Source organism: Benincasa hispida, chromosome 10, assembly GCF_009727055.1.
Source record: "Benincasa hispida cultivar B227 chromosome 10, ASM972705v1, whole genome shotgun sequence".
Lineage (NCBI taxonomy): Eukaryota > Viridiplantae > Streptophyta > Magnoliopsida > Cucurbitales > Cucurbitaceae > Benincasa > Benincasa hispida.
Genome location: NC_052358.1, coordinates 17,090,747 through 17,102,517, shown reverse-complemented (window position 1 = coordinate 17,102,517; position 11,771 = coordinate 17,090,747). Strand labels below are relative to the sequence as shown.

At 30.9% G+C, this 11,771-nt stretch overlaps 1 protein-coding gene across 1 annotated transcript; it reads left to right on the top strand.

Annotated features, from left to right (window-relative positions):
• Positions 1–2,426: 2,426 nt before the first annotated feature.
• On the top strand, positions 2,427–3,371 carry LOC120089247 (LOB domain-containing protein 12). The gene is made up of 2 exons (XM_039046669.1): positions 2,427–2,585; positions 2,957–3,371. The coding sequence occupies exons 1-2, from the start codon at positions 2,427–2,429 to the stop codon at positions 3,272–3,274; spliced, it is 477 nt and encodes a 158-aa protein (XP_038902597.1). The 3' UTR covers positions 3,275–3,371.
• Positions 3,372–11,771: the final 8,400 nt, after the last annotated feature.

Here is an 11,771-nt window from a genome sequence, read left to right as displayed (position 1 = left end):
TAGTACTCAATTTTACTTAAAATATACACATATAAAATACTTCACAACATAATAAATACTAACAACTTCCATTCATAATTTATTAACATTACAAAATAAAATATTCAATAATTTCCTGGAATAAAGTTGTCGTCTAAATGATACAAGCAAGATAAAGTATTTAGTGAACGTACCAACAACACAAGTTAGCCCTCAAAATACAAAGTGTTCAAAATTCACAAAGTGTTCAAGATTATATTATTACATAGTTGAACTGTCATCGTTGGTTCTATTTTCCTTTGATAAGGCATCATTTCATTCACCTACATAAATTTATAAAATTTATATCAACGTACGATTTTGTATATACCAACAATAGTGAATATTAAGTAAATATAGAAAATATTTAATAAATGTAGATAAATAAGCTTAGAAAATAACATACCAATAACCACTTTATCAGATGGCCAAATCTTCTTCAATACATGTCATCTCAAATATAGGCCTCCACAAATATGCGTTGGATTTCTTTGATACATCAACCCATACTCTAATTGCATGAGGACCAATAGGAATGTGATGATAAGAGCAGCTAAATTATTAGAAGACCATTTTCCTTCTGCAACAATCTCTCTCGAGCCATACCAATCTAATAACTTGTACTTAATTTGACTATTCTTATTGATACTCTTAACAAAAGAAAATTATGAAATATTAGAATAAGATAATAATAAAATCAAGAATAGTTTTCATCACATTACAAATAAATTTATCGATGGAGATGATATTGGAAGAGTTGAAGGAATATTTGTTGCCTTAGGTACACTTACAATAACATTTGAAAGTTCCTCACTAGGTTCAACCTATGATAATTTCATATGAAACAAAAAAGTGAACTAATAATAAGAAAAAAAATGAATGCAAGTTACTTAAAAGAAAAAAAATTACCTATTTCTTTATAACATGGCATAATTGCTTTCATTTCCATCATTTCATCTTTCATTGCTTTCTTTTCTATCATTTCCTCCTTCATCTTCAAATATTCTTTTTTAAGAACCTTGTACTTGTTATCTTGTTGAGACAAGAGAAATAGTTTTGTACGAGTTACACCAAACCCAAATCCTCTTACACGACCACGATCAGAGCCAAGATCTTTACTCAAAGTATCATCAACTATGTTAGTTGTTGAAGTTGTCGTCTTAGCCTCAGTTTGTTCAATGCGTTCCTAGTAACAACTATATGCAAAATTATGTAATACAAATCCCAAATCCCACATTTTCGTCTATCCTTTATGGACCTAGGTTGAATCTAGTTTTCACATGGTTCTTAAATTTAAAAAAGTTACACTTTTAGTTCTTAAGTTTTAAATTTAATTTCAATTTAGTTCCTAGGTTTCAAAATATTACAATATTGTCTTGAGATTTGAGTTTTATTTTAATTTGATTCTTAAGTTTCAAGATTTCTACTTTTAACCTCAAATTTTCACTAAACAATACTCACATTTAGTCTTTAATGTTAATATCTAATAATTAACTTAAAAGAATTATAATTAATCAAGTTTCACTATTTTTTCATCACTATTAAAATTAATCTTAAAATCCCACTTCATAATTATTTTAAACTAATTAATCGACATTAAGGTCGAAGGCTGAAGTGAATAGTTAGTAGAATATCGAGATTAAAATTGTAAATCTGAAATTTATGGATCAAAGTGAAACAAAGCTCAAATATCAACGGTAAATGATTCAAACTAAATTGAAATCAAACTCAAAACTGAAAAGCTAAAAGTATAGTATTTTAAAACTTAATAATCAAATAAAAACACCTAAAACCTAGAGAAAAAAAAAACACGTATTTTTCCAAAAAGAAAAGAAAAAAAAATCAAACTACCATGTTACATAAATTCTTACAAGTAACAAGAATTAATAAATAATCTCTACCAACGAGTGTAACTCAATTGGTATAGTACTCATACTATCGACCTCAAGATTAGAAGTTCAATTTCCCTACTCCATAATTTAATCACAATACTTTAAAAAAAAAAAAAAAAATCTCCGTCATACTCACACGCTTCTCCATTGGTTGGTCAAAACCATCCCCAAAAATATTCATTGAATTCCATCTAAATCCAGAAATGACCATATTACCCTTCCCATCTCAAAACTGAGTTCTCACTTGTCAAATGTGTACACAACGAAATTCACTTTTCAAAATTTTAATTTAATAATTTGAATTAATTAAATCACTTTTTTCCCCTATATATAAACACACAAATGGGGTTCTCTATTTTTCCATCCTGTTGCTTTGCTTCCCCTCTTAAACTCTCCAAATTCAATTCTTAAGTTTAATTAAAAAAAACCCATTAATATAATTATTGGGTTTTCTTTTTCTCTTTTTGTATTGAAGAAGAAAATTATTGTGTATTATTAATAATAATATTATTATTAATGAGAATCGGTTCATCGCCTTGTGCCTCTTGCAAATTGCTACGGCGGCGTTGTGCAAAAGATTGCATTTTTGCGCCTTATTTTCCTCCCGATGATCCTCTCAAATTCGCCATTGTTCATAAGATCTTCGGTGCTAGCAATGTCAGCAAAATGTTGCAGGTCTCTTCTTCTTCTTCTTCTTCTTCTTCCATCTCATTCTCTTTTCTTTTAGTTCAACGAATGTCGGATAGGTTGGATTTCATATTTGAACATATGACGTTTTAGCTTCTAGATCCATGACTCATTTGTGTTTAGGATATAGTTTTTGTTTCAAGTTAGTCATTTCTATTAGATGATATAATACTAAACTTAAGATTTTGGGTCCGACAATGATTTAAGAAGTTTTGAAAATCAAATAACGATTGGAGAGAAAAAAATTTGAACTTATATTGAGGGGTTATAGAATCATAGCAACTATAATAAATGAATTTTTTCAAATATTATTTGTTTATTTGGGGAAAAAATTTGAATGTGAATATTTTTTTTGTTAGGAGGTTTCAGTAGAACAAAGAACAGATGCAGTGAACAGTATGGTATATGAAGCGAGTGCAAGAATGAGGGATCCAGTATACGGTTGTGTAGGGACAATCTCGTTTCTACAAAACGAAGTGTCTCGATTGGAAATACAACTAGGGGCAGCACAAGCGGAGATTTTGACCTTACAGATGCAGCAACAGCAGGCTCCGATGACGACGACCACCCAAATGGATCAAGATGATCAAAATCTTGTTATTTTCTCAAATGTTGATTCTTCTAATTCCTTCCATACTTTCCAGGAAATGGAGGATTATTACCCTCTATGGACTTGAATAATTTTCATGACTATTATTATTTTTAATTAATCAAAGTGTAACAGAAGGTATATAATACATATGTAAACATAAACATAAATATAAATGTTTCCAATTTTTTATTTTACACCGAAAGTCGGTTCTTGTTCTTGTTTTTATTTTTCATTTGTTATAGAACAGAGATGGAGAATTCAACCTCTATCTTTATGATTGATAATATAGAGTTTTGTGCTCGTACAACTATCTCATGTTTATTGTTTTTGTTATTGTTTTTAATTTAATTTTGATTGTTTTTATTTAATCATATCTTCAACCTGCAAACTTAGAAAAAAAAAAAGTGTGGCAAAAAAATAGTCAATGGTTGCATGTGAAGATGTAGCGTGTACAAGCTGACTCTACTGTTTCCAAAGAGATTTATTAACTTTATAGGACACCAAATTCTAATAATATACAATAAAAAGGATGTTATGTATGTATGTATATTTATATATGATAATGATTTAATGTTTGAATGTTTTTAAATCTGGAGAGTCTAAACTCGCGAGCACCTCGTCACGTTATAATTTTTTTTTTTTATCTAGAATTATCATATAATTTCGATCAATTTATTTTTGTAGTGTTCAAAAATTTGAGTAATGAACGAGATAGTTTTCTTCTACCTAATGATTTTTATTACTTAGAAGATTCGATTATTTCTTACTCTCCTATTAGAGTTGTGCTAAATTGATTTGGTATGTATAATAAGGTTGTTAAACATATTTAATGGATTCTTAATTTCAATCTCTAGGATATTTTTTAATATATATCATCTTTTGTTTTTTTTTTTTTTTTTTTAATTTTGTAAGCACCTCTATGATTAATTATTTTTAAGTTAAAAAAAATATTAACACTAAATCAGTCTAGGCTTAAGTTAGTTATATATATGGACTTTTTATAACTAATTTCAAAATTCAAGTTCAAATTAAAAAAAAAAAAAATTTTGAATAAAGAAAAATAAAACCAACTTATTTTTAAATAAAGTAAAATGCCACTATTTATCGATGATAGATCACGATAGACATCCATTCGTCTATAACAATTTATCGCACAATGATAAATGTCTATCGCGATCTATCTCTGATAGCCAGTAATATTTTGCTATATTTGAAAATAATTTCAGCAGCGTTTTATCATTTAAAACAATTGCCTAAAGAAAATAGTTTGTATTAGGCTAATAATTTGAATGTTTCTTTAAGATAGATGAAAACTATGGTAAGAAATTCTAAGAAAATAATTTATTATCAAATGGTATTTAAATCACTCCAACTGCTAACTTAATTTAAGAACTAAATCATTACAAATTCTAAACTACAAAAATCAATACCCTATATATGATAACAATTTTGTTTCGTAGTTTTCTATTTCTTTTTTTTGAAAGAATGCATTTGGTTCTCTACCAAAATTTTATCTTTCTTAAAAAATTAAGATATTTGAATTAGAACTCAATTTAAAAGAATAAAAACAAGTTTTTAGACCTAAACACTAACTGTTAGGTTTTTTTTTTAAAGAAAAAATATTAAACCTATAATCTCTTCTACCTTTAAATTTCTTGATTTGATATACATTTTACTAATATTTTCAAAAACCTAGCCAAATTTTAAAAACTTAAAAAAACAGTTTTCAAAAAACATACTTTGTTTTTAGAATCTGGTTAAGTAATCAGCTCTTTTACTTAAGAAAGATGTAAATTATCCGAAGAAATCAAAATCAGAAAATAATTTTAAATTTAAAAAAAACTAAATGATTACCCGACAGTGCCTTAATATTGATTTTTTTTTTAACAAAATGATTAATGTTTAACTTAGATTTTAAAAAATCATAAAAAAAAATAATTTTTTCATAAACCTAACATTAAGAACGAAAGTACGATGACTAGATGAAAGTATTTCTTTTATTCGTGTAAATATAATTCAACCGACATAATATAGAACCGATGAGAAGTTTAAGCTCGTGTCTCGACGAACTAGAAACATATATGTGTGTGTTTTTGTGAAGAAAAAACTTTAAAATTGAATATTGTAGAGATCGATGGGTGGAAAAAAAAAACCAGCTACGGTCTGTCTGTTTACTTTTAGTTTTAATTCAACAAGAGAAGTTTCCGTTGCCTTTCAGCCACCGACTATTTTTTAGACTTTTTTTTTAATAAAAAAACCACTTTATTTACTTATTTATTTATTTTTAACGCATCTCCATTTTTTTTTCTTTTTTTTTGGTGGATTTTCTTTTTCTTCACTACTTTTGAAAGCCGTTCCTTGTACAATGTAAGTATAAATGAATTTGACGGTGTTACTTATCAAATTTGGCACAAATTACTCTGCATGGTTTAAAAAAAAACTTCGGTAAAAATACATTTTTATTCGTATACAACATTTAGGTTTGATTCTTAAGTTTCAAAATGTTATATATTTTTAATCTTTTAAATTTTGAATTTGATTTCAATTTAGTTCATATGTTTCAAATGCTACAATTTTATTAATAAGATTTGAGTTTTATTTTAATTTTGTCCCTAGTTTAAAATTTACACTTTTAATCTTTATTTTTTTACTAAATATTTGATATTTATGTCTATTAATTAATTTTAACTAATTATAAAATAAAAATTTTAAATTAGTTTTAATAATAAAGAAAAAAATAATGAAACTCAATTAATTATGATTTTTTTAAAAAAATTAATTAATAGATATTAACACAAAAGATTAAAAGTGAATATTTAGTTAAAAAAAAAATAGAGATTAAAAGTACAAAATTTGAAACTTAAAGACCAAATTGAAGTCAATCTCAAATCTCAAGTAAAATTGTAATATTTTGAAGCATAGTGACAGAATTGAAATCAAACTTTAAACTTAAAAGACAAATAATGTAACATTAGTTTGAGATTTAATTAAGAACCAACTAGAAACTAGACTCAAAATCTAGAGGCCAAAAAGTATTTTAATTTTTTCAAAATATTTTATCTGAAGTCTTTCATAGTTGGTAATAAACAAAGATTAAGTATTTGTTTGGGAATGATTTTGAAATTGTTAAAATCACTCCGAAAATTGTCTTCAATCACACAAAATCAATTTAATGTTTGATTTATACTTAATTTTTATATTATAAAAATTAGTTTTAAATAATTAAAAGTATGTTTCGAAATATTTCTGAAAAAGGACAAAAACATACTATAAGATCTAGCTGTGAGGGCGGGTTGCTACTGGATCTTGCTCCAATCGGGGCAAGGAATCCCCGATTTGATAGGGGATGGGGTCAATTCAGGGATCTCTTTAGGATCCCAAACCGAGGATGAGGCGGGGATGGGAAGGGTATCCCGCCCTATCCCCAACCCTGACCCCACCTTGATTAGATTATTAAACATAATNCAAACTAAAGAGAATTTTTGAAAAAAAATTAAAAAAAAGGGGTCCCAACAAAAGAAAAACAGGGAATCTCCGCCCCCGTCCCCGCTTAGGGGTAAATTCTTCCATCGAGGATGGGGATAGAGAACCCCTCCCCACCCCGCCCCGTCCCGACCTCGTTGCCAATCCTACTAAGATCTAAATATTATTGCAATATCATTTTCTGATTCAGGGTACGTGCCTATCCATCCATCATACTAATGGAAAATGAAATAATCTTTTATTAGCAAGTTTCCATTATAATCATAAATAGAAATAATGGAAATAATTCATTTACTACAAAAAGGAGATCTTTTCAATTGATCATTTTTATCTCCATCAATTTCTACATTCATTTCTTTTGCCTACCTTTTTAATTCTCTGAGATAGAATTTGTGTCTAAATTCATGAACGAATGGAGTAGTCGTTTTATAATGTCTATAGTGAAAACGACGGATTATTGATAAATAGTTGCCTCTATTTTAAGTCTTGTATCTTTAAACTTTCAAATTTAGTGTTGAAATTTTAAAATTAATCTTCTCTAGTAGGTTTTTTTAAGTTAAAATAATTTCCATATGAAAAATTGGGTAATATGGATACGTATTCCATATTAAAAGAACATTTGTCTTCATTTAACTCATGAAGATTTTTTTTCCCATTTACTTTCTCGTTCCAAATACCTAGATGAGTAACGAGACATGTGGATTTTGGCTTCTTGCAAAAGTGTAAAGCTGCCAAGTTAGGGCCTCGTATCCTATGTGAATTAAAAAATATATAATATGAAAGAAGTATATAGGATGGTAAAGTCAAAAGCAAACCCTACAAAAGAAAAAAAAAGTTGAATTTTTCATGACACAATAGTATTGAAAAGTGGAGGGAAAAGAGAAAAGGGTGTCATAGAAGCTAAAATGCACATGGAAATAGAGATGATTTCAAAGTAGAAGACAATGGGGAACGATTTGAATTGAAGAGAGAATTATGAATGAGTCAAGAGAGTAGAAGAAAGTAAAGAAATAAGGAAAATAAGTAAAAAGGATATATTGCCCATGACCCATTAAAATTTCTAACTAATAATTTTATAAATTAGAACCCTACGCTTTTATATATGATCGAAGATTTAGATCTTCTATTAGGATTTCATTTTTAAATAGTCATTGCATTTCATTTTTACATAGTCGTTGCATAATTTTATATGTATAAAGACTTCCTTAGATATAGGGGAGGGTGGGGATGGTCAAATAACCCGACAACTTGAATAATCCGGACTACCGAACCCAAAATATAAGGTTGGTTTAGGTTAGTTTTGTGGGTTGGGTTAAACTTTTTTTTTTTTTTTAATTTTTTCTAGGTTGGATTAGATCCTGTGATCAGTTTAGTCGGTATTTTCTTTTATGGTTCATACCGAATTAAAGAATTCGGAATGAAATGATTCACTTTGACCATTAAGAGTAGGTAACATGTTTCCCGTGTTTTTGGTTCTATTGCATTCTATCTCATCGATCAAATTCTGGTCTGCGATATTTTAGAATCATTGTCAATATTTCAGTGTAGGTCTAGGATAATCCTTTGTTCCACAATCTGGGTCTATCTACAATTAGCCAATTAAGAATTCTCAGAAGTACTAGTACTAGCAAGTGCATCTTTGATGCAGTCATCGATTCTCCCGAGAGGTCATAATTATCGTGAGCAAACATATTAATGATGATGAGGAACACATTTTTGCTATTCTACTAGTTCTTGTACTTGCTCTGATATTCTGTCTGAGCTTGATTGAAGAAGAATTACGGGGCGAAAAACAAAACAAAAAATGCTAATTTAGGTTGGGTATACTATATTTAATTTATAATGGAACCCCCACCCTGAACCCATTAACCAAAAAGAAAAAAAAATCAAAAGATAGGGCCATTCCATTTCGATAAGAGACCCACACCTAAGTTCCGTAGCTTTGGGTCCGCTATCCCGATCATGATTTTCCTACCCCTAGTTGTATTTCTCCCGAGATAAAAGAAAAGATGGGCAATCTATCTTTTCAAACCTTTCATCCCACTAAAAAAAATATTCTTTTGATAGGGCCTATTCCTAGTCAGAAATATAGTGAAATCACATTTCCTATTCTTTTCCCATACCCTACAACTAAGAAAGATGTTCACTTCTTAAAATATCTCATATATATAGGTGGGAACAGGGAAAGGGGTCAGATTTATCCCGACGAGAGTAAGAGTAAGAAAAACAAAAAGGAAACTTAAACTTTCAAAAGTTATCAAATCCCTCACTAAGAGAGATATATGGGATCCTTGTTTGTATCAATATCCCCTTTCCTTGAATTAGTAATGGGACGTGAAGAAAATTAGACATGAGAATTTCCATGAGTAACAGAATGATCGTTCCAAATTTCATTTGTATATGAACATTAACAATTATAATCAAGAAATGGAAACATACCGGCTATGCATAAAACGAAATTACAACATGCTTTACTAAGATCAAGGGAAGAATTACACATACCTTTGAAGACTCATCTTCAACACCCTTGATCACGAACGCTCGAACAATCAGCAAGACTGCAAATCCGAACGCTCGAACACTAAGACCGTTACGCTGCACAATCACAGTGACCACGAACTCAGCGATCTCCAAGATCACGAATACTGCAAACTCCAAGACCATAAACACAACGAACGACCTCCAAAAAACCTCGACAATGTCGAGTTGAGTACGAAACCACCACAATGGCTACCTTGGTATTCTCGGTGTGAGAATCCATAAGTGTGGGTTCTGTATGGACTTAGTTAGAGGATGAGACCGAAGGAAGAACAATCGTGTAAACGATTGAGTAAGTGGGAGATGACAAGGTCTATCGTATAGACGATGCCCAATCATTTAGAAGAAGCTCCACGATCGTTTAGCTAATCGGCTAGCTGAGTGATCTATCGTGTAGAGTCAGTCCACGATCGTCTAGTCTCTCTTTAGCTATCGTTTAGTGAATCCTATTCAATTGACAACCACCGTGAGTAATTTTCGAGAATAGAAAACTCTCAATCCATCAACTACTAAATTTAGGAAAATATTTTTTCTTTTATCTCACGGTTACCATGAAACCACCAATAACCTCCCACTCAATTAGTTATTAGAGAAAAATAGATAATTATCCAATAATTAATAAAATTATAAATATACATGATAACCAACTTACCATACTATATTTATAACCTATAGTTTTAATATTTCATCTCATGAAACATATAAACCATAGCTATTTTTCTATTTCATGGTACTTAATGTAACTCTCATTTTCATTAATCCTCCACTTGATGTATCTCATACATCATACCGATTATATCATATATAATCGAATTATCTCTTGTCAATTTGAACGTTTGAAATCAACACCAAGAACTGATTCTCAACTTGAATCTATTGAGCTACCAAGAGAACCTTATGGATCTGTAGCTCGAAGCTTCAACGATACGTGAATAACTGACTAAACTCTTTAGTCATAGGATCCACCATCAGTTAACTGACAGACACTCCACTAAAGACTGACAGCTAAACTCTCCTTACTATAGATATATTATGTGTCCATACCAACCAATCAACAGTGCAATAACCCTTCATAGATCACTCGTAAGTACAGCTAGGTCAATAACCATTATGTCCCTATAGTTACATCTAACTCCTTAAGTACCACTAATCTCTCTAATAAACATAAGTCATAGTCCCACTATGACTAGGTCCTCTCTTCAAGAGAGAAGCTATGTCCACTATGTTCAAGCTCCAAAATCAGCTCTTAAGGGAACAATCTATCTACTTACTCCTGCTTCGGAGAAGGAGTGAATTTCATCTTGTGTAACTGAGTTCCCAACTCCCACATCAGACAAGTCCCCAAAAAGGTAGGCATATTGAGTTGGAAATTTGGCCATTCTCACCCATACTAATCAAAGGACCGCCTTCAAAGGCAGAAATTCCAAAAATACTCATAATTGAGGTCATGTCAACTATGGCCGTTTGGATGAGATGTAAGTCTCCAGTATCAATGGCGTTATATACAGAGACGAATCATCTCGTGGTCCGATCTTATACAAACTTTTTGTATAGGACACCCTCGCTCGCATGTCTCCACATGAATGGTCAAGATCTACCATCTGTAGTAGTTAACAACACTTGCAAACATCTACAAAACGGGTCGTATCCATAGTGTTACAAGGATCGGGAATCCCTCTTTAATCCTTATACTATAGATCTATTTAGATTATCACTTAAGGCATGATCCACTTGTATATCTCATATACATGTTTAAGTTTACATACAATAACTATGGAGCTTTGTTTATTGGATATGAGTAAATGCCAAATAAAATAACTTTTATTTTATTCATAACAATGTGTACAGATTACAAACTACGAGACTCCAGGAGAATTAGGACACCAATCCCAACAATATTCCACTTGTCCTAATGCCTCATAAATATATGTACAATATACAATAAACTAGGGCATACCCTAGTATCATCTCCCACTTACCCTAGACAAGATGCCGCATGTCCCATAGACCCAGACTCTCCAGGTGACCCTCGAGCACTTTAGCCGTGAGAGCCTTTGTAAATGGATTAGCAACGTTGTGCTCCGTCGCGATCTTAGTGACAATCACATCAGCGCGATGCACGATCTCCCTGATCAAGTGGTATTTTCGCTCTATATGCTTGCCCCGATGATGATTCTGAGGTTCTTCCAAATTTGCAATAGCTCCGCTTTTATCGTAATAGAGAGTGATAGGCAAATCTATATTTGGAACAATTTCCAAATCTGAACGGAACTTTCTCAGCCAAACAACCTTCTTAGCTGCTTCACAAGCTGCTACGTATTCGGCTTCCATAGTGGAGTTCGCGATGCATCCTTGCTTGATGCTTCGCCAGATTACAACCCCTTCATTCAAAGTTAACACTGACCCTAATGTCGATTTGCGAGAATCTCTATCGGTCTGAAGGTCAGAGTCCGTGTATCCTGTAAGAATCAGATCCTTATCTCCATCCACAAGCATGTAGTTCCTCGTTCTCTGAAGATACTTGAGGATCGTCTTGATCGCCATCCAGTGATTAAATCTTG

What these genes read in the sequence shown, in the direction of transcription:
- LOC120089247 (XM_039046669.1), top strand. Translation starts at nt 2,427, where the DNA reads ATGAGAATCGGTTCATCGCCTTGTGCCTCTTGCAAATTGCTACGGCGG. An exon ending in ATGTCAGCAAAATGTTGCAG is followed by an intron (nt 2,586 to 2,956) that starts GTCTCTTCTTCT and finishes TTTTTTTGTTAG; the next exon opens with GAGGTTTCAGTAGAACAAAG.